The sequence below is a fragment of the Typopeltis vanoorti genome, chromosome 2, assembly GCF_054136105.1.
Source record: "Typopeltis vanoorti isolate ZY-2024b chromosome 2, IOZ_Tvanoo_1.0, whole genome shotgun sequence".
Lineage (NCBI taxonomy): Eukaryota > Metazoa > Arthropoda > Arachnida > Uropygi > Thelyphonidae > Typopeltis > Typopeltis vanoorti.
Genome location: NC_143550.1, coordinates 163,398,615 through 163,422,574, shown reverse-complemented (window position 1 = coordinate 163,422,574; position 23,960 = coordinate 163,398,615). Strand labels below are relative to the sequence as shown.

At 36.8% G+C, this 23,960-nt stretch overlaps 1 protein-coding gene across 1 annotated transcript in view; it reads right to left on the bottom strand.

The window, feature by feature from the left end:
* LOC150109595 (uncharacterized) overlaps positions 1-23,960 on the bottom strand; it is a 233,401-nt gene that overhangs the window by 89,545 nt on the left and 119,896 nt on the right. The window contains exon 6 of the mRNA XM_090402715.1: positions 7,531-8,294. Within this exon, the coding sequence (XP_090258841.1) occupies positions 7,531-8,294 (764 nt within the window). The remainder of the gene's footprint in view (positions 1-7,530; positions 8,295-23,960) is intronic.

Sequence of the window (23,960 nt, the reverse complement as noted above, 5' to 3'; positions counted from 1 at the left end):
GTTTAATTAAAATAATAAAAATTCAATGAATGTATAATGTATTACAATATTAAAAAATTTAATTCATTTAATAAAATGAATGAATATATTGTATCATTTCAAATATTTTAATTGTTTAAAATAACTTCAAACATTAGATTAAGGGGATAAAAACTTCGCCAGAAAATATAGCCATTTGGCTTTTCTTCTTAGCTTCAAACATTATTATTATTTGAGACATCCAGAGAGTCAAGGACTCACTGAGGAAGGCCATAGATAACCCAAACCAGCTGTCATACTTTCTCTTCAACTCATCCACACTGAATGCATTCACTACCAGTGGCAGCCGGTGAAAATTTTAAGTGGGGGTGCTGCATATACAAATTTTAAAAAAATTAATAAAATAAAAAAATTTTTTTCCCTAATCAGTAACCAATTTATTAATAAATAAATTTACATATTAAAAAATTGCTCTATTAAAAATATTTCACCCTTACCACGAACAAACACCAATAATAAAAGTTTCGTATCTCACAGAAATAACGCGCGCAAGCATACGATACACTGCTAGTTTGAGCAGTGTCGGAATGACTTGTAACGTGCAATCACATGCGTAAACAAATATCGGCAAGACTGGCTGCAATTGGTCGAACGTGATAATATCAACACTGTAATTATCCTCTGAGTTTTCTATTGGCAATTTTTGCTGTCACCTTTGAACTTAAAATTCCTATCCGCCAAAAAACTAAGAGCCTTAGACTCAGTTTCTTGTAGAATAATCCCACCAATATAATATGCTGTTAAGTCTCATCACACCAAAGTGCATAAGCTTACAGTTAATAACACTGAATTGATAGTCATTATCAATTCAGTGTTATATCAGCTGTATATCAGCAGCATCGCTGATTGCCTGTCTATCTTTGCATCATCAGCAAACTACCGAACATCTCTTTTTGGGTCCTCCTCAATATCATTAATGTACAGATTGAACAACACTGGTCCAAGGACTAATTTCTAGGATACACAACTGGTCGCCTTAAATCTGGTAGATGCGCAGTGTATCCATTCCTTTTAATCAGATCAGCTATAACATTATAGGCAAAGGTTTCTGTGGTTTAGCAGTTCAAAAGAAAGATTCCGGTATTGCCACCACATGTTTATTAAGATAAATAAAAATAAACAAACCCGACAAGTTTTGTATGTCGTTTGACTTACATCTTCAGGGGTTAAAGGTAACTAAAAGTTTAAACACAAGAAATGAAAAATTAATCAAAATAGTTCATTCTATGATGTTATGGCTATCTAACTGTTCATTAAATTAAAAAATCTGAATTCAGAATCTGTGCATGCTAAGTTTGAACAATGCTGGATGTTGTCACGTTCTGTTGTTCATGTTCACACTGTCCAAGGCCTGACTTAGGTATATTTTTTATCAATGCTGACCAAATTTGGTGTAGAATTAAGCCCTGGTTTTTGTTGCTCACAAAGGGTGGTTTTTGCACCATCCTTGAATAATGAAAGTATCATGCATTTTTCCATTCCTGTGGGAGCTTTCCTGATCTGAGATTCAAGGTATACAAACATGTCATGGAAGGACCAAGCTAATTCGTCTGAACATTCCTTTAAGCTTATGTGCTGATATTCCATCTGTCCCTACTGCCAAATTTTTATCCAAGTTATGCAACAGCTCTTGAATTCTCATGCACTGTTTATCCAATGCACCATATTATATACACCTAGTTGATCATTGTTTGTAAAGTGAGCACTCATTATTTGACAATCTCACAATCTCATCAGCTTCTGACAAAAGGATACCATCTACATTTAATAAAGTTATTCTTCCACATTCTTTTTTTTTTCTTTTACTTGCAGCATAATGATAAAATTCTTTTGGGTTGTCTCTAGTCAACACAATATGTTTTCATACTCCAATTTAGCTTTTCATACAATACGTGTAACTTTTCTGGCCTGCACTTTGTATATTTCATAGCTCCTCTCACTCTTATTCTCACAAGATTCCTACATCATCATCTTATGGATCTTTCCTACATCATCATCCTATTTGTTCTTCAAACTCTAGGGACACATCAAGATACTGCCTCATTTAAACATCTTTTAAAAGCTTCCCATGCATTACTGATATCCTTCCCACTCAGTAATTGATACCACTGGACCAAAGATGGTATTCTCCCAAGTTTTTCATAATTTCCAGGTTTATAGTTATTAATGATCACTGTCACCAACTGGTAGCGAAAAAAAGTCACATTCTTAACTGAGACCACTTCTGATGCCATGATCAAATCTAATACTCTTTGACCTAGAGTTCCATATTGTACATGCTGCTTGAGAAAGTTGTCCCACTACAGCTCAATAAATTCCACTTCATTCGTATCATGGATTTCTCTTCTATCCAATCAATGTTTGAATCATATAAGTCACCCAGAATGATTACTTGCTTAGTACCATTAGGGTAATTTGGAATTGCTAATTGTCACCAGCAGAAACTGAACCTGGCTTCACTCCAAAGTCTCAACCTCAGTCTTTCATGGTACATCATTGTTACTGCTTTCATGAATTTCTATCCTTCCTGGACCCAAATCACCTGAAATCATTAGTAGTATCCCCCCCCCCCCTCCCCTTCATCTTCCATATCTTTCTGTATTTCCTAAAAATACTATACACATTATGCTCAATCCCAGTTATAACATCAGACTCAGAGCAGCTAATGCCAATAATCTCAGGCCAAAACATATTCAGGAAGGCAATGAACTTTATCCCCTTTTCTTGATGCTCCTGCATTTGTGTATAGACATAACAATAACTTTCTTTGGTTTTAGATACTTGGCCCAGATGGGAAACTTTCTTTTTTCCATTCCCATACAGACTCAAAAAGTCAGAACCCTATATTTGCATATCATAGCTGAACTTATACATTCTTGCCATTTCCCCCATGATGATCTGGTTTCCCTGACTCAACATTAGGTCTCAACCTAATAAATAATTTTTTGAGACTTCCAATGCCAAATCGATTCAAGTACAAGCTATCTCTCTTATACAAGTCTTTTCTACCATCAAACTTACTTAACACATCCAAAAACTCAGATACATTCATTTCTTGTGCATAGACTGCATGTTGAATCATTTACTATCATAGTCCTCCTTCAAAACTCAGCTGTTGTATCTCAGTAAACATAACAGCTATTGCATCTGTTCACCCAAAGAATGTCAGAATAAGTGAGACATGGTGGAAGAGGATGACATCCTGACAGGAATAGAGATGGAAGGGTATGATGTGTTTCATGAGGATAGAAGGGGTAAAAAGGGAGGTGGGGGGAGTGCTATTGATGATAGAGAAAGAGTTATAGCACTCCAGTAGAGATGCAAGACGGAAATAGTGCCAGTGGTTTTGAGGCAGTATGGTGTGAGATAGAGGTGAATGGAATCGAATACTTGGTGGGATGTTGTTATAGACCAGGTAATGTGGATGGTGGTGACAGTGAAATGTATAGTCAAATTAGCCAAGCAAATAAGAAAAGGGTGATCATTATGGGTGATTTTAATTATGGCAATATAGACTGGAATGATGAAATAGCAACTGGAAATAAAGAAAATGAGTTTCTTGAGTTTTTGAGGGATAACTCAGACAGTATGTAACAGAGGGCACACAAGGATTGAGGGTCTTGGATTTGGTCATCTCATCAGAGGATGTAATTATAAATGAGGTGTCAAATCATCCACCAATTGGTGAGAGTGACCATGAGGTGATTACCTGGGTGGTTGCCAGCAGTGCGAGGACCCCTGTGAGAAAAGAGTATATGTGGAACTACAAGGGGAGTGATTATGAAGAGCTCAGGAGACAGCTTGCGGGTGTAGCGTGGAATGAGGAGTTAGCTGGAAAAGAGATCAATTCAGGCTTGGGGGATTTTCAAAAACTATCTAGTAGATGCAATGTCTAAATGTATTCCAAGGGTGAGAAGGTTAAATAAGGTAGGTGTGAGATGGATGAATAAAGAAATTAAGCATGCGATACAGAGAAAAAGGGCATTGTGGAGGCAGCATAAGAGAAGTGGAAATAACCAATTTCATGAGGCCTACAAAGACCAGGCAAGGAGGGTGACTTGGTTGGTGAGAGTAGCTAAACAGAGGTATGAACAGCAGTTAGCTAATGAAGCCAAAAAGAATCCTAGGGAGTTCTTTCGATATGTAGCCAGCAAAAGAAAGAATGATTATGGAAGGATGACATTGATTGGAGAAAATGGTATAAAGACAGCTGTTGCAGAATGTGTGGTGGAGATACTTAATGAGCAGTTCATAAAGATCTTTCAATCTTGTGAATGTGACTTCATGGAGAGAGTGAGAGCAGTTGATGATGGGGAGGAGAGACTGACTGTAAGTGAGCAAGAGGTGTTTGGGGAGTTGAGTAAACTAGATGTAAATAAGGCTGTGGGACTTGATAATATATCACCATGTATTCTGAAGGAATGTGCCAGGGAGTTGACACCTGCCTTGACATATTTTTTTAATACGAGTCTTGCACTTGGTCAAGTTCCTAAGGAGTGGCAGGAGGACAAGATTGTGCCACTTCATAAAGGAGGTGATCGAACTCAAGCATCAAACTATAGGCCTATCTGTGTGTCAGGTGTTGTGGTTAAGTTGTTATAGAAGCTTGTGAGAACTAGGATCCAGAGTTGGGTTGACAACAATGGTATTATATTTGATGGACAGCATGGATTTGCTAAAGGCAGGTCATGTTTTAGTAATCTACTTACTTATTACAATAAAGTGACTGCTTCCTTGGACAGAGGAGAAGGAAACACAGTTATATACTTGGATTTCGTAAATGCTTTTGATAGAGTACCTCATGATAAGTTGACAGTCAAACTAGAGCAGATCGGATTGGATATTAGATTAGTGCATTGGATTGGAGACTGGCTATCTGATAGGTATCAACAAGTTGTGTATGGGGGGGGGGGGGAGTGATATCCAGGAAAAGGAAAGTCACTAGCGGAGTGCCTCAGGGGTCTGTTTTAGGGCCATTACTGTAAACTTGTATATTAATGATATTGGCGAAGATTTGGATGGAGATATTCAGTTCTTTGCAGATGATGCAAAGTTGGGACGAACCATAAAGAGTAGTGAAGATGTTGTGGCCTTGCAAGAAGACTTGAATAAATTGAGTGATTGGGCACGGAAATGGGGATGCGAGTTCAATGTTGCAAAATGTAGAAAGTTTATTTTTCACTTGGTTAGACTATAATAAATTTAGTTTAATCCTTTATCCAAGTGTGAGCAAACAAAGTATTGCACCTGAAAGTATCTTCAGGACTAGGGTAAGGTGGTACAACACCGGGAAACTCGTTGCAAGCTAACATCACTCCTATCTCAGTATCTCCCATAATGCAAAACACATCTCCTTGCAGATATGTATAATGTTATCCATTAAGGGAAGGGCCACTACCCAGACTAGTTTTGACCTTTATTAAGGTCTCTTCAGTGGGAGCCAGGCCCAAGTGGAGATACCAGGCAGAAGCATTAGCAAGGTCATCTCTACCTATAGGAGTTGCAAAACGGTGTGCCACCTTTTTATTAAATTACTCTGGATTTAAAGAAAGATGTTGAAAGTTTATTTTTCATTTGGTTAGACTATAATAAATTTACTTTAATCCTTTATCCAAGTGTAAGCAAACGAAGTTTGCACCTGAAAGTATCTTCAGGAGCAAACTTGTGCAAAAAAAAAAAAAAAAAGTGCAAACTCACACTTGGATAAAGGATTAAACTAAATTGATTATAGTTTAACCAAGTGAAAAATAAACTTTCAACATCTTTCTCTAAATCCAGAGTAATTTAATAAAAAGGTGGTACACCGTTTTGCAACTCCTACAGGTAAAGATGACCTTGATAATGCTTCTGCCTGGTATCTCCACTTAGGCCTGGCTCCCACTGAAGAGACCTTAATAAAGGTCGAAACTAGTCTGGGTAGTGGCCCTTCCCTTAATGGATAACATTATACATATCTGCAAGGAGATGTGTTTTGCATTATGGGAGATACTGAGATAGGAGTGATGTTAGCTTGCTCCACCTTTGCAACGAGTTTCCCGGTGTTGTACCACCTTACCCCAGTCCTGAAGATACTTTCAGGTGCAAACTTTGTTTGCTCACACTTGGATAAAGGATTAAACTAAATTTATTATTATGTTGCAAAATGTAAGGTTTTAAAATTTGGAAAACAAAGATGGGATGCAGAATTTATGCTTGGTGAGAATATATTGTTGGAGGTAGAGGAAATAAGAGATCTGGGGGTGATAGTGGATAAGGATCTAAAATTTAGGGGACACATCGCCAAAATTGTGAAGACAACACAAATGCTTCTGGGAATGATGCGGAGGACACTGACGTGTAGAAGTAGGGAGATTCTTGTTCCGTTGTATAAGGCTTTGATTAGGCCACACATAGACTATTGTGCCCAGATTTGGTCACCGGGTTTTTAGAAGGATGAAGAAATGTTGGAAAGGGTCCAAAGACAACTGACTAAGGTAGTTTCTGACCTTTGGAATGTCAAGTATGAGGAAAGATTGAGAAGATGTAATTTGCAGTCTGGTGGACAGGAGGAAGAGGGGAAATATGATAGAGACCTACAAGTTGGTAAGGGGTTGTTATAGGATCAATGGAGAAGTTCTACAGAGAATAGTGGGAGATCAGGGGAGAACTAGAGGTTATCCCTGGAAACTGTATAAAGAGAGTGTGAGTAGGGGAGTGAGAGGCAGGTTATTTTCGTGAATAGTTGTGAATGATTGGAATGTCTTGCCTGAGGGTGTGGTGTCTGCAAGGAGTTTGAGTGTGTTTAAGACATGGTATGATGAGAGAGGGGTATGTGTGTGTGTGTGTGTGTGTGTGTGTGTGTGTGTGTGTGTGTGTGTGTGTGTGTGATAAAAGGACCTCCCAGATGAGATCTTAGGGTAATAATAATATCTGTTGGCCGAGTGGTCAGCATATCCTCTCTCCAGCCAAAAGGCTGCGGGTTCGAATCCCGCATTGGGCATGGATGTTTGTGATTGTGAAATACTGGTGGTGGGCAGTAGATGGTGTTGGTGTAGATGATGTGGTTCACTGTAGTTGGTGGATTGAGTGGTGGAGACAGAGTTGTAGAGTAGGTGCCCTCCCTTGATGAGTCTTTGGACTCCTTGGAAGTATCACATAATAATAATAATAATGGCACTTCAACGAGCAACAAAGGAATTTTTATATAATGTAATCTCATTGGAGGAAAGCTATCAGATGAAGTCTGGATTTAAATGAAGACTGCTGACTGGTTACACAGTTACTTATCGCCTAATGAATATAAACTTATTAGTCGTAATGTAAAGTACACACTTATAATAAGCTTAATCTCATAAACCACATTACAACAATATTCTCATAAACAAAGCAAAAAAATTATTTTTTTAAGAATTAACAAGCTACTACAGCAAAAAAAAAAAAAAAAAAAAAGATATATTCTCTATTCATTTTTACAACATATAAACAAATACATAAAGAAAGTTCATTACTCACTCATAGGCTCTTTTTTTGGTTCAGGTTTTTTCTCTATCCTTTGTTCTATATGTGGCTCAGGTTTTGTATTTATTGACAACTGTTTCATTCCATTAGTTATTTGAATGTCCTGTTTCCTTTCTTCTTGCCTAGGGGCAAAATTACGTTTGAAACCCTGAGATTCAGGAGTGTGAATTATTCTTTGACGAGGTTCACGTAATCCTCTAGGAGGGCCAGATCTCTGACCCCTATTAGAAGTCCTACCACGACCACCTCCTCCACGTCCTCTAGAACCACGGTGGCTACCACGTGAAATAACTACATCATTTCGATTGGGTTTATTGGTGAGCCTTGAGTTTTCAAATGTCTGAGTCCTGACAACTTCAGGTATTTCTTCTTTTTGGCGATTCTCTTCTGCTATATTGACTTCAGGCTTTGTTTCTGTTGCTATAGTTTCCTCTGTAGGTGAAACAACAGCCTCATCTTTTCCCGGAAGAGCTGGAAATTCTTCTTTATTCATAACATCTCCACAAGAACTATCAGCCAGTTTTTCTGGTTTTTCCTGTGCATGTTTGTTAACATCATCACTTCTTCCATTTTCACATTCCTGATCAATGGAGTTGCCATTAGGAAGTTCACTAGGACTCCATGTCCAAGAACCTCGACCAAAACCCCTTCCTCGACCTCGACCCCTTCCTCTGACTCGACCACCACGGATTTGACCTCGCAATTTTAGATATGCACCTTCATCTTGCCAACTGCGGGTGTATTTTACTGGTCCATGACTGTTAAAGTAAATTAGAAAAATGAAATAAGTATACCATATAAAGAATATAAATAACATTTAAAGCTGCATTAATTATTAGATACTGAAATTACTACTGCATTATATTACATCATTTTCTGATATCATCTTCAAGGAATGTTTCAGGTTAACATGATATCCAATAGTTAAATTTTTATGCTTACTAGCTTCCTATCAACACTTTCAAATTAATCTGCTCCATTATTTGTTCCATTTGCAGACATCCTACTGTCAGCTCTCAGATTTTGGTCTTCCAATACAGTGCTAAACTGCATCAATCTAGATCTACCCAGATCTAGATTAATCTCTGTCATTACAAAGGTCAAGTACCTTTGTCTTCCTGATTCTCTTTAAGTAACTGTGCCACCTTAGATTAGTTCTCCATATACATTATTGAATGCTTAATAATGTCAAGTTTGTTTTTAATATGGATCTTGCATAGATGCCATTTGTTTGTTGATGTATTATGTAATTAATTATTACTGGATTTCAATATGCTCAATTTGTTAAAAAAAAAAAAAAAAACTCAGTCCTGCTTGAGGTCATCAACCTCTCAGTTGTTCTTTCTAAGAAATAATGATGAGATGGATATAACTGAATAAAATTAATTAATTATTCAATTATATCTAACTTCCATCATTCATAAAATCCCATAAGATTTCATCAAAGATAGTGGATGGGCTCAGAATTACATAACCCTTTAGACACCAGAGTACTTTTTAAGCAATTCAGGTCTCAATAAAGGCGAGACAGTAAAAATAATCTGCCTCCTATTTTCAACAGGCTCAGAAATCATCCAAATACTAATTCATTCATTATCAATATGCAGGCATGCATGTCTACTAATATGATAAAAAATAAAATTAAATAAAAATTTAAAAAATTTTAAAAAAAACCTCTTCCTAAATATGGAGAACATAATGAAATTTGATATATAGCCTGAGTGCCTCTTATCAAGAGGATATACATTGCAGCGTTTTGTCATATGTAAATGATAATAGTATACCAAATTCAGATTACCAAATTCAGCATATGCCTTTTCTCTTAATAAAAATAAAATAAGGGTGTTACTTGACTTTTTGAACTCTCAGATCTCACAATGAAGAACATTGTTTTAGATGAATAGCAACAAGTGGAGTCAGTATATAAGACAGTTTCTGGTTATCAGAGCTTAATACTTTAGGGACTTCATAACAGATTCTGCCTCCCGCCCCCACACACATCACCAAATTTGGGATACAGTTTTTTTACAAGTTGTATATACAAACTATGTAACTTAATTACATAGCATATATATATTAACTGTCTTCTGATGCTTTAACAAGGAAGTTAAAATAGGCTGCAGAGGTCTTCAAAACAATTCCATCAAATCAAAGATGATCATCATAACATATTAAAAATCATACTGAGTATATATACAGATAGGCCTAAGTATCAGTGGTTATTCATAACAGTGTTTCATGTTGTAAAAACATTGCCAAGACAAAAAAAAAAAAAAAATTAATTTACTGAGCTTACTAATATTTTACTGGTTTTCTAACCAGTAATCAGTCACAAATTACAACTGTTGCAAGCACATAGCACTCAACTAGACAGCTGTAAAAACAATTCAAATTATAACTGAGAAAGAACTAAGTTCCTAACAAGGTGCCTTCTAGGGGCCAGATAACCATAGAGTTAAGTTGGAGATGGCAGGCTATATTTGGTCTTAGAATAACTGTCTCCCAGATCTTTGGAAAATTAATGCAGTCATACTTGTTAAGGTTGGAGGGGGGGGGGGGGCTTTGTAGCCAATGTTCATTCTAAAAAGTCTTTCTGATCAATAGCAACCTCTTATGTTTTACATGGCTCTCATTGCATGAAAGGTTTATTTGAGAACCGACAGTACATTCATACTGTGGTAGGTTGTGGATTTATATATATATATATATATATATATATATATACACACACACATGTAGGAAGATTGATTTACTCAGTTGGTATACATTTTTTTTTAAAATTGAATTACTAGAAACTGAGAAAAATGAAAACTAAGTTTAATAGCACAACTAGTTTCAGCATGTATCAGCCTTCTTCAGGTGCACATTAAAAAAGAAATAACCAGAAAACATACAGGAAATAATTGTAAACATCACAGAAAGTTAGTGTATATATATTCAATGTTGAAACGTTGAGGTCTGCGCATTCAAAACTGTTTTCTTGTTGACTTCATTGTTGGGCGTATGCATGTGTATTAACATCTTGCAAAAGCATCTGCAGATTTTGTTTCATGTATAAAAGATATTATTATTAAGGAAGATGAAATCATGGCTAGTTTTGATATAGTCTCCTTATTTACCAATGTTCCTACGGACGAAGTTCTTGTACTACTCAAAGATAAATTATCTAAAAAGATCATGGCCTTACTTAGCCATTGCATCCACTCAGGATACTTTAAGTTTCAGGACACCATCTATAAACAAAATTATGGCCTTGCAATGGGTAATCTGTTGTCACATGTACTTGCGAACATCTATTTCGAAGATCTGAAAGTTAAAGCCATCTCCTCTCGTCCTTTAAAACCAAGAATTTGGAAAAGATATATTGATGACATTTTCCTGATTTGGAGCTATGGCTGTGAATCTCTCCTGAACTTCCTAGAACATCTATATAATTAACATACGAACATAAAATTTATGGCTGAGTTTGAAGCCAATGGTTCTGTTCCCTTTTTGGACATCAAAATGACCTGTTCCTCGGAGAAATTAAAAATCTTGATTTACAGAAAAGCTACCCACACCAACAGATATCTCCAAGGTCAATCCCATCATTATCCTCCTCAAAAGTTTGGAATCATTGCTACACTAGGACATCGTGCTCGCTCTCTTCTTGATGATAAGGAACTCAATTTTCTCAGGTCTACTTTTCAACTAAATAGCTATTCACAAAAAACAATTGACAAATTCCTATTAAATCCACCTGCTTGCAATAATGAAGAGACCAAAAGGGTGAAAGGTAATATTTCTATACTATACTTAACCTCTGTCTCACCCAAATTGGCCAAGGTTAGGAAATACAACATAAGAACTTTATTTACTCCTCTTCCAAAAATCTGCCTTAGTGAGCCGACCGAAACCTAGACATCACAATCTTAAATATCCCAGTGTTTACCAGATTTGGTGCAACTGTGATATACCATACTTTGGCCAAACAGAGAAACTGATCGAGTTACGCATTGATAAACTTAAAAGAGGCGTCAGTTACAGGAGAATACAAGCCAGTGCTTTATCTAGTCATGTTCTGTTCTCCGCCGATTCTAATTAAGAAAACCTTAGCCATACAGTCCTATGGGACAAGTCTAATAACATTTTCCATTGCCACGATGAATTAGAAAGAAAGATAATAGAATCAAAAGAAATTATTCTCAACCCCCTACATCTCAACAACCACCCGAGTTACAACCGTTCAGACTGTCATTGTACTATGATCAAATACTGGCATTCGTGAGATGTTATACGCAGGCATACGCCCAACAATGAAGCCAACGAGAGCACAGTTTTGAATGCACAGGCTTCAACGGTGAATATATATACACTAACTTTCCATGATGTTTACAATTATTTCCTCTATGTTTTACTGGTTATTTCTTTTATAATGTGCACCTGAAGAAGGCTGATACAAGCTGAAACTAGTTGTGCTATTAAACTTTGTTTTCATTTTTCTCGGTTTCTAGTCATTCAATTTTTTTAAAAAACTATACACACACACTGATTTTTTTTTTAATTTTTTTTTATCTGGTCTGGAAAACCCTGCTTCAGAGATGAAACATCGAGCTTATTCAAGCTACTTCAGGCCTCCAACAAGCAGGACAGTTGTCTCACACCAGGCAATGAAATTCATCTTCCACCTCAAGACAATCACAAACATCCATGCCAATGATGGGATTCAAACCCACAGCCTGTTCATTGGAGAGCAGATACACTGATCATTTGGCCAACCAGCCTAGCAAATGTAGTACAGATGTCTTCATTTTCCATTTAATTCCTGTGTGAAGGAATATCCAGAGTATAGTCCGCACAGTCCTGACTTCCCATACAGATTTTTGTGAATAATTTTGGTGTTCTTCAAGGCAGATGTTAACAGAGCCATCAGTCTGTTCAAAGTAGTGTTACTCGTTACTTTCTGTTATTTTATCTATTTTATCACTCTAGTGCCTTCTAAGATTATCTATAAACTAGTTCTCTGGGACTGTTCCCCCCTTTTTGGTCTCTGACAAAATTTGTTTGATTTGCTGTACCAGCCAGAGCCTAAAGACAGAAATCTCTTGTCTTAAGGAAGTTTCCCAGAAATTAAGTGTCACCAAATTTGTAAAATAATTAGGAAACTATAGATATCTTAACTTTGCAGTCATGGCCTATTAACTCTAAAACTGTTTGTATATTCCCCTTACGCATAGGTCCAGAATTTAATGACTGGTGAAGTCAGTCTCATGCTTAGATCACACACAGGCTTACATAAGAAAATATATTATGTGGCTAAAAGGATTACAATAAATTAGGTACAATACCAGGTTGGCATTCTACCTCAAGCAAAGCAATACTAAAATAATGATCTAAATCTCACACACAACATTCAACTTTAGGCATATATTTCACTATTATATACAATTCATCTACTAAGTATTTAGCATATTAATCACATATAATTTAGTACGCAAATGGTACAAGACACTATTCGGTTTCTGAACTTATGAATTATTAACTAACAATCCCTTTACAATATTCTTGGAACCATACAATACTTGATTTCTCAGACTACTAGTCTAATAAGGTCTAATTAGAGAGTCCCTGAAGATGCATTATCATTAAAGTTCTCCTTCTTTCAGCCAAGTTCTTATTCCTTCCCTTTCACAAAATTCTTATCAATATAAAGCAAGAAAAGTCACAGTATGTTACCACTCTGCAGTGTTGATGTTAGGAACCTTTCGTCTGTCCTTTGTTGTGGGATATCACTGCTGCTGCAAACTGCTTCCATGTGGAGGTCATGCTCGTTTCGAAATGGCCACTCTTTCTTGCTGGACATTCGCTTATCACATAGGTCGCTATTGCTTAACCCGACCTTCTTCAAAGGGGAGTTCTTTGCTTTCATCGGCATAGTTTCACCGATGGCCCATGTTTGGGATCTGCTGTCGTCTTGTGCATAGCCTTGCCGGACTTGCGTTACTCAGCCATGGGAGAGTTGATACTGGTCATCACCATCCATATCGCTGGTCTGCACGAGGGAAACAGGAACAGAAAAAATGGGGCAGTAATAGACCTGCGTAACCGTATTTATCTCCCCTATTAGCGCCCTCTTTCCATGCTGGAATCTTATTCACCGGAGCCTCCCTATTCGTCCCAACGAGGTGATGTCACTCCATTGCCTTACGGTGTCTGCTCTTTTCGGGGAACACATGCCCCGATCGCCTTCTACGAATACTCTAGCTTCAGGCATTATGTCACCGATGGTGGTTAGCCTGCAACCTTTGGACTTTTGTTGGCAGTACTTTCTTGCATAGGACACAGCTTTAATACTAATATTTAAAATAATATTATACATAATCCAAATATATTATTTCAATAGCATAATTTCAGATGACATATTCAAATCTCAGACTTATTATCTCGTTTTCTATGTTAAACATGACATGTTTTTCTGATAAAACGAGCTTGATTGCTAGGAGCACAAGTATGTTCTTATTCAGTGTTGTGCTTCCTGTTAGATCTTTTATGAGTGATTCTTTTGTTGAAAGAGTCCCCCATTCAAGATCTAACAGTAGATTAACGTGTTCGCTCTGGGCAGTGGTTTGCTTCACGTAGTAACTTGCTTCAACATATATCATGTCCCTTCTGCATTAGACAGGCATTTTTACAAAGTGTTTGTCAGTTGCAATTTTTATTCCAGCAGAATTTGATTATAAAATTGGTGTTTATGAACTATCTTAATGATGTAAAAAATCTCAAGCAATCCATTCTGATCCCTAAATGTGTGTGCGTGCGCACACATGTGAGCATGCGAACTCGCATTTTTATTTGCTTTTCAAGAAAAACATGAATTTTTCACTATACAGGGACATTTTCATTCCAGTCTTCAGAAAGAATGAATCATCACCTAATTCCTGATATGTATCCTCAGGGAGTGTACAGGATAATTATGATAGTACTGCATGGAAAAACTATACTTTTTTTCTGATAAAACGAGCTTGATTGCTAGGAGCACAAGTATGTTCTTATTCAGTGTTGTGCTTCCTGTTAGATCTTTTATGAGTGATTCTTTTGTTGAAAGAGTCCCCCATTCAAGATCTAACAGTAGATTAATGTGTTCGCTCTGGGCAGTTTATTACCAACTTCCAATTAATAATTTTCCTCTAAATTAATCTGTTATCTGTGAAGATGCCAATATTATTAGATCTTATATTTCTGTCTTTTAAGGCACTTTTTACTGCATCAATCCATCTAAATCTGGGTCTTTCTAGGTCTTTTTCCTGCCAAACTGGCAAAGAATACTTGTTTAGCTAATCTTTCCTCTCCCATTTTGTTTAAATGACCACACCACCTGAGATTAGCTCTACTAACACATTCCTGAATGCTAACAATGGCAAGTTCTTTTCCTAATTTTTGATATGATATTGCCATTGATGCCATCTGTTCACTCCACTAATCTTTCTCATATCAGAGATCTCTAGTCTTTGATCAAGTGTTTTATTTCTAACCCAGCTCAGATCCATAAGTTAAAATTGGCTTGAACACTGTCTTGTATACAGCAAGTTTAGTGTTTAGACTAATCTCTCTGGTAAATTATTCAGTTGACTTCCTACCATACCAGCTTTACTAATTCTTTAGGGTCAAAGATGAATAACTGGGAGGAGACCTCCATGTAGCCTTTTAAGGAATATGGAGACCCCACTAAGGCTTTTGACCTAATGTCCAATCCGCACCTTCTTGTGGTGCACCCTGTTAGGTATCTACATGGTGGATGCTGAACGAATGAGGATGGGCTGGCAATTTGGGATTCAGCCAACCTTATTGGCTTAAACCACAATATAAATGTACAGCATGACAGAATGAATAGACATAGTGAGTAAAAATCCATCTAATTCTGAATTAAAAATGAATTATTGTGTTTTATAAGAAGATGACTGCATCTGGTGATCTCCAACAAAATACTAGCATATGTGGGATATCTATTCTGAGAATGGTGAAATTCTCAAATTCTTGCCATGCCTAGTTGAATCACATGATCAACATTATTACTTCACTGGATATACCCTTCCCTACAAGCTATATAAAGCTGCACTTTATTATTAGTTAATTTTGCAAACAAATCTTTTTCCCTCTCCTCATAAGTTTTCATTTCGTTTTATTTTTTATTAAAACCACCAGTAATGCAAACGTACATGTCTAGATGTTATAGGATCACATATAATTTGCTCCACCCAAGCATCTTATTGAATATATACATATAATACCAGAACTATAAATTATTAGTAATTCATTTGTCTCTAATGAAAGTATTTCTATTCACATCTGTTCCTTCTCTCAGTTAAATTTGCCAATCATGCTACTGTTTCACATATTTACACCTTTTAGTAATTTAAATATACTAAATAAATATAGGATTTTCCTTAATTAATGATTTCTAATATCTCCCAAACTATTTACCACTGCATTAGAAGAAGTCTTTAGAAGCCTTGATTGGGAAACAAAAGGAATAAACATAAATGGAGAAAGGCGGCATCACCTGAAAATTGCAGATGATGTTCTCCTAATAGCAGATAATCTTGAAGATCTGGAATAAAGACTAAATCAACTAAACGAAACCTCCAGAGTAATTGGATTAAAAATAAATAGCGAAAAATTACTAAATCACTTAAGGAATTGACAACGTAGATAAGAATATAAATTAAATTACACTTTAATAAATATTTCAGATATTTCGGCAATGTCACATTGCTATCTTCAAAAGGAACTTACAAAAAAGGCATATGCACGTAGGCACTACAACACAGTAACTGAAAATGAAGTGATGAAGCTATTGTGCTCCTAAAAGTCCTGATGAGCTAAATAGGTGTTCTTGGCCGTTGGGCTGAAGGTCTGCTGATGTAAGCCTCCCAAATTTGGGGCAGTCTCATACAATCAAATTTGTTGAGGTTTGAAGAGTTTCTTAGGGCTGAGGCTGATTCCATGAATAGTCTTTCGAATTTGTATTTGCTATGGTGTATTACTGTAGCTTTCTTCCACCGTATTCTGTGGCATGTATCCAGAGCATGGGCTGCAAGACCAGAGTGGCTGTACTTGTGAAAACGGATGTAGTCCTCGTGTTCCGAAATTCTGATATTCGCTGTCCTGCCTGTTTGGCCAAAGTAAGACAGTTTACAGCTGCAAGGGACCTGGTATACACCAGGTAAGTCTAGGGGAAGTGGCTGGTCTTTAGTGGAGCGGATAAGGGATGCTAATTTTCTGTATGGTCTGTAACAGGAGGTCAAGTCATGTTTTTTTAAGATTTTGGTAATTTTTTCCGAGGTGCCTCGGATGTAGGGAATGGTGATGGATTTACAGTAATCCTTGTTGTGGAGGGGGCTGTGGTTTGTTGGTTGGATTTTTTTGGGGGATAGCCATTGGCTGAGAAAGTGTTGAGGATGTGATTTAGTTTAGTGTTTAGGGCTTTGTCGTTAGAACAAATTATATTTCATTCTCAGTTACTGTGTTGTAGTGCCTACGTGCACGTGCCTTTTTAGTAAGTTCCTTTAGTAGATGGCAATGTGACGTTGCCGAAATATCGGAAATATTTATTAAAGTGTAATTTAATTTATATTCTTATCTACGTTGTCAATTCCTTAAGTGATTTAGTAATGCATAACCAATGTATAAGCCTGTCTACGAGAAATACAGAAAAAACAAAAATAATGATGAATAAATACATAAACCAAAGAACTGTCAAAGTTGAAAACCATGAAACAGAACAAGTTATCTCTTATGTACATTTGGGCCAGTTGTTATCCTTTAAGGATTGCCAAAGAAAAGAAATTGAACAAAGAATTCACCTTGGATGGATGGCTTATGGGAAAATGACAGACATATTCAGAAGTGATATCCCTATGAGTCTAAAACAAGGAAAGCTTTCAACCAGTGCATACTTCCTGTTCTGACATATGGTGAAGAAATATGGACTTTAACAGAAGTACTAAACAAAAAAGCTGAGAACAATACAACATCACATGGAAAGAAGAATGCTAAAAATAACATTAAGAGATATGAAGACAAATATCTGGATAAAATCTCAAACAGGTGTCACGGATATCGTAAAATACATTAAACAGGCCAAGGCTGGTCATGTTGCCAGATGCAATAACAGGAGATGGACTAGAAAAACAACAGAGTGGAGACCAATGGATGGAGCAAGATGAAGAGGAAAAACAAGAAGAAGGTGGAGGAATGAACTAGAACAAGTTGCAGGAGTGAGATGGATGGGAGGGACAGAAAACCGAATGATCTGGAAAACCATGGGGAGGACCTTTGTCTAGCAGTGGACAGAACCAAAAGGTTGAAGAAGAAGAATATATCCTAAATAAACATGTTCTTTTCCCCTTCTGTTAATGCAGATTTAATTATAATCAAAGAACCTGTCACAATATGTATGCACATCCACCAATATACATACAGGGAGTACAAGAAAACATCTCATTATCTCGCTACAAGGTCAAGGTCAGTGCAAGAGGTTTCTTCTCTCCTGACATGAATGTGTTAAAATGTAGGCAATGTACATACCCTCAGGGGATGTACAGGATATTATGATAGTACTACACAAAACTTTAACTTCCTATCAACAACTTTTTTCCAAATTAATTTATAATCTGTCATGACTCCAATATTGTCAGAGCTTGTATTTCAGTTCTTACTGTATTAATCCACCTAGACCTTGGTGCTTGTCTTCCTCTTGGTCTATTTCCTGATTAGTAACTGTGGGTGATAGAGTAGATATCATGTTCCATGCTAGTACATTGTTTCCAAAACAGATGGCTAGAGAATGCTGGCATATTGTATCATCTTCATCCTCTTATATGTTAGGCTGACAGCCAAGTAACTTGGCTTTAAACCTAATTAATCTTTCTCCAGTTTGCTAGTGTCTGCAGCCTACAAATTCTCAATCTGGTCTTCATAATCAGTATTCCACAATCCTGATATTATTTTTGATACTCTCCTTTGCACTCTCTCCACATGATCAGAATCACCATGGAATCCAAGAGACAAGACCTGTGCACAATAGTCCCAGTAAGGACTTATCAAGGCATTGTAAGACATAACATGACATCCTTATATTTACATGTCAAGGTTCGTTTCACCATTGCAATTATTCTCTAAGTTATATTTACAATCTTTCCTATATGACCCTTGAACTTCAACTTCCTGTCTATTAAAACTCCAAGATCCCTAGCTTGATCAGTTTCTTCTAGCATAATCTCATCAATTTTTCAACAACCATCAATGGTTGTTGAAAAATACCTTGACGAGCAGAGAAAAACAAGTTATTGTACCTCTGTACCGAGCCCTGATAAGACCTCATCTCAACTACTGTGCCCAGATTTGGTCACCTCGGTTCCTTCTTGATGGGGAGGAGGTTGAGAGGATCCAGAGGCGAGTGACTAAGATGATAGCAGGTCTATGGAATGCACCATATGAGAACAGGTTGAAGATTTGTGGGTTGCAGAAACTAGTTGATAGGCGAAAAAGGGGAGATATGATTGAGACATTCAAATTGCTAAAAGGATTCTATAGGATTAATTCAGATGATATTTTTGAGATCAGGACTGGTGGTGGGAGAACTAGGGGACACCCATGGAAGCTGGGCAAGAGCGTGGTTAGCAGGGGTGTTAGAGCTGGGTTCTTTACTTTTAGAGTGGTAAATGAGTGGAATAAGCTGCCAGAGTCTGTTGTGGGTGCTATGACAGTGAGCGAGTTCAAGGCAAGGTATGATAGATACTGTGAGAATGTTGAACAGCTGTGTGAACATGATGTTTAGGGCCTCCCTCGATGAGTCTAAGGACTCCTGGAGTAGCCCGTGGTAATAATAATAATAATAATAATAATAATATAATATGACATTAGATATCAAATCACACCTAAGTGCATGACTTTACATTTACTAACATTGAACTGATAGCCATTTTCACATTCCCACAATTCCAGCCTATTCAAATCATTCTGCAAGTACTGCAGATCAGCAGCACTTCTGATCACCCTATCTATCTTTGCATCATCACCTGGAAATAGCTGTAAGTTACATGTCAAATCCTATCCAATGTCATTAATGTACAGATTGAATAACAATGGACCAAGGAGTCATCCTTGAGGCACACCACTGGTTACTTTGAATCTTACAGATTCACACCCCCAATATACGCCTTTTTTGATATCCATCAGTCAACTATTCTCTTATGCATGTAAATAGTTTATAATCCAATCCCATATTCTCTAATTTATTGCAAGTCACTGCTGTAATCTCATCAATATAATATTAGCAAAATCCAAAAGTACCATTCCCCTTGTCTATCTCAATGTTAACATTATTAAAGAATGTGAGCAAGTTGCTAAAACATGACTTTTCCTTAGTAAACCCATGCTTCATTGCAAAGTAGAGATTCTCTGTCAACTCATTTATGAATGCAAGCCCTAACCAACTTTTCTAAAATCTTCACGACCACTCCTGAGATACTGATTGGTCGATAGCTGAATATGTCGGTCTTTGCACCACCCACATATGATGGATTACCATATATTATTTCCACTCCTGTGGAATCTTCAATGTTCTGAGATTCAAATTATATAGCCTGGTCGGTCAAAGGAATAGCCAGTTCTGCTGAACCCTCTATTAGCATCTGTGCTGATATCACATAAGTTTCTATTGCATAATTCTTATTAAGTTCATGCAAAAGCTTTAGTACTTCCTCCTTGTACACGTGAGTTTCTTCATACAGTGAAGAGGTAACAGCGAGTTCGATGTTGCATATACCAGGTTGATAGCTTTTTGCAAAATGGCTACTCATTAGCTGAATAATCTCTTCTACATCAGTCACCCACATACCAGTTTGTATTCAGTAGAGTTATTCTTTCAAATTCATTCTTTCTTTTCCTTGCAACATAACCCAAAATTCTTTTTGGTTGTCTTTAACTTGAAGAGCCAGTTTCTTTTCATACTCAGACTTAGCTTTCTGTACAACCCTTGTGACTTTTTGGCCTGCTGCATATAATTATCATAACTGACATAATCCTTATGCACATGGTATTCTTTCGACATCATCTTTTCTTACGAATCTCTTTCATAATTAGATTATACATCCATTTCACTCCTACTCTATTTATTCTTCAAACTCTAGGAACACGTTCTGATATAGCATCATTTAAGTATTTTTTAATCACTTCCCATGCACTGTCGATTACCTTCTCATTCAAAACTGGTTCCATAACACAAAACCCAGCATACTCCCCAGGTGGTTATAATTTCCTGCTTTGTAGTTCAGCATGTAACCTTTTCTGAATGGAACATTCATAAATTTTACCAATTCCCAAGTGAGTAGTACCACATGATCACGGTCACCAACTGGAGGCAGAATAGCTACGTCTTTAACTGAAACCCTCTCTGACACTATAATCACATCTAACACTCTTTGACCATGAGTTCCTTCGGCCACATGTTTCTTGAGGAAGTTGTCTTGCAACAGGTCAATAAATTCAAGTTCATTCTTCTCGTGACATTTTACTGCTGCCAAACCAATGTTTGGATAATTAAAGTCAAGTCGCCATTATGATTACTCTTTTTGCATCCATCATATTTGTTTGGCGATGCATTTCATCACTAGCAACCAATCTACCAGGTCTGTAACAACACCCCAATATGTATTTGAGACTGTAAATGCCATCTCACCAGATGGTTTCAAATTGACTGCCACATGATAAACTCTTACTAGTATTGCAGTCATCATCATCATCATGATTAAATTCCTGCTATGTACCCTTAGGGGTGTACAGGATATGATAGTACTACATGAAAAATTTACATCATTACTAACTTCCTATCTACAATTTTCCTCCAAATCAGTCTGTTACTTGTCAAGACTCCAACATTACCAGATCTTATATTTCTATCGTCTAAGAAACTTTGTACCGTATCAATCCACCTATACCTTGGTCTTCCTCTGGGTCGTTTTCCTGCCAACTTGGCAGAGAACACTTGTTTTGCCTAATCTTTCCTCGCTCATTCTGTTTAAGTGACCATACCACCTGAGATTAGTTCTGCTAACGCATTCCTGGATCCTGACAATGTCAAGTTCTTTCCTAATATTCTCGTTTTTAATACGATATTGCCATTGATGCCATCAGTTCATGCCTCTAATCTTTCTCAGGACTCTCATATCTGCAGTCCTAGTCTTTGGTCAAGTGTTTACTTCTGACCCAGCTCTCAGATTCATAAATTAAAACTGGTTTCAACACTGTCTTGTATACAGCTAATTTAGTGTTCTGACTAATTTCTCTCTTATTCCATATGAATTTATTCAATTGACTTCCTACCATACCAGCTTTGTTGATTCTGTTGTCTATTTCCATATTTAATTTACCATCTTCACTAAAAATCGTGCCTAAGCAGCTGAAATGTTTTACTTGTTCCACAGGTTCTCCATTCACAACACAGTTGACATTTTCAATGATTCTGCCTATTTTCATTGTCTTTGTCTTTTTATTGCTGACCTTCATACCATATCTATTACAACAGTTATTCAATTTAGTCAGAGAATCTTGAAGATTTGTAGCGAATTTATTTAGAAGTATAACATCGTCTGCATAAAGCAAAGAGCTGACATTAACATCTCCAATTTTGATATCCTGTTTAATACCACTTTACTTCATAATGTGATCCATATAGATAATGAATAACAAAGGGATAATGTACATCCTTGTCTCACACCAGATTTAACATTAAACCATCTTCCTGTACTTCCTTCAATTCTAACTGCTGACTTACAACTCAAATAAAGAATAAGTATTGCTTGATATAATGCCCCATTGACACCATATAACTATAGCATATTGAATAGCTTCTCTCTTGGCACCTTGCCATATGCCTTTTCCATCAACAAAACTTAAATACAGATCTTTGTTATATTCCCATGATTTCTCCACTATTTGTTGTAAAGTGAAGATCTGATCCAGACAGCCTCTATTTGACCTGAATCCAGCTTGTTCTTCACCAAGTTTTTCTTGCACAATTCTTCTCAACCATTTCTCAAGTATACTGGTATATATCTTACCAGGAACACTCAATAGGGATATGCCTCTGTAATTCTCACATTCAGTTTTATTTCCCTTTTTATATATGGGTACTATGAGAGCTCTACTCCAATCATCTGGAATTCGTCCCTCTGTCCAGGCATTCTGAAGTATGCAGTGCAGCCACTGTAAGACCTTTATACCACCATACTTCAGCATTTCTGGTTGAATATCATCTACTCCTGCTGCCTTTCCACATTTCAAGCCTTTGATGGCTTTTTCTACTTCAAGTATGGATATGTATTCCTGACTGCATGCCTGGTCAGTGTTCACTGTGCTGTCATCACTGCTTGTTTCATTTAGCAAATTTTCAAAGTAATTACTCCATACTTCAAGGATATCTTTTTCTCCCGTTTTCATTTCACCTTTATCATCTCTAACTCCTTTTACAGCATTCTTTCCTCCATTCCTAAATTCTTCAACAACCTCCAGAATAATTTGCCACCTTCTTGATATTTATTTTCTATGTTCTTGCCAAAGTCCTCCCATGACTTTTGTTTAACTAGTTTTACACAGTGTTTCACTTTCTTACATTTGTCTCTGTATTCTCTAAGAGCACAAGCTGACTTATCTGTCAGGAACTTTTGATATGCTTTCTTCTTTTTCTTCACTGCCTCTTTAACTTCCTGTGTCCGCCATGGAGTTCTAATTTTTCTATCCTTGCAGGCAACATCACCACATGCCTCTCTAGCTGAATCAATCAGGGTTTTTTGAGAACAGGAACCGAGGTTTGGTTCCTGTTCTCTAACTCTTTCATTTTTCCTTCAATAATTTTTATGTATTTTAGTCTACAGTTCACATCTGAGAGCTGCTCAACTTTTATTCGCTTTAAAACTTTCTTACATGTCATTCTTTTCAATATGAAATTTAATTTTATCCTGCTCAAGACTAAATAGTGATCACTTCCAATTTCAAATCCTCTGTACACTCTGGTGTCCTGCACCAGGGAGAAAACATCACTATCAACAATAACATAGTCAATGAGACTTTTCTTATTCCTAGCCTCTTCTCTCCATGTGAATTTGTGCACATTTTTATGTTGGAACATGGTGTTAGTAATAACCAGTCCATGTCCTGAGCAGAAATCCAACAGATATTTGCCATTATTATTAGCTTTGCTCTTTTCTCCAAATTTTCCCAAAATATTTCTGTATGTCTCACAATTATTTCCTACTCTGCTATTTAGACCCCCAACAAGGACCAACTTTTCCTTTTTCATTGTGTCAGTTGCTTTCTCTAAAGCCTCAAAAAATTCCTCCACTTCTACCTTAGTAGAACCTTCTGTGGGACCATAGGCACAAATA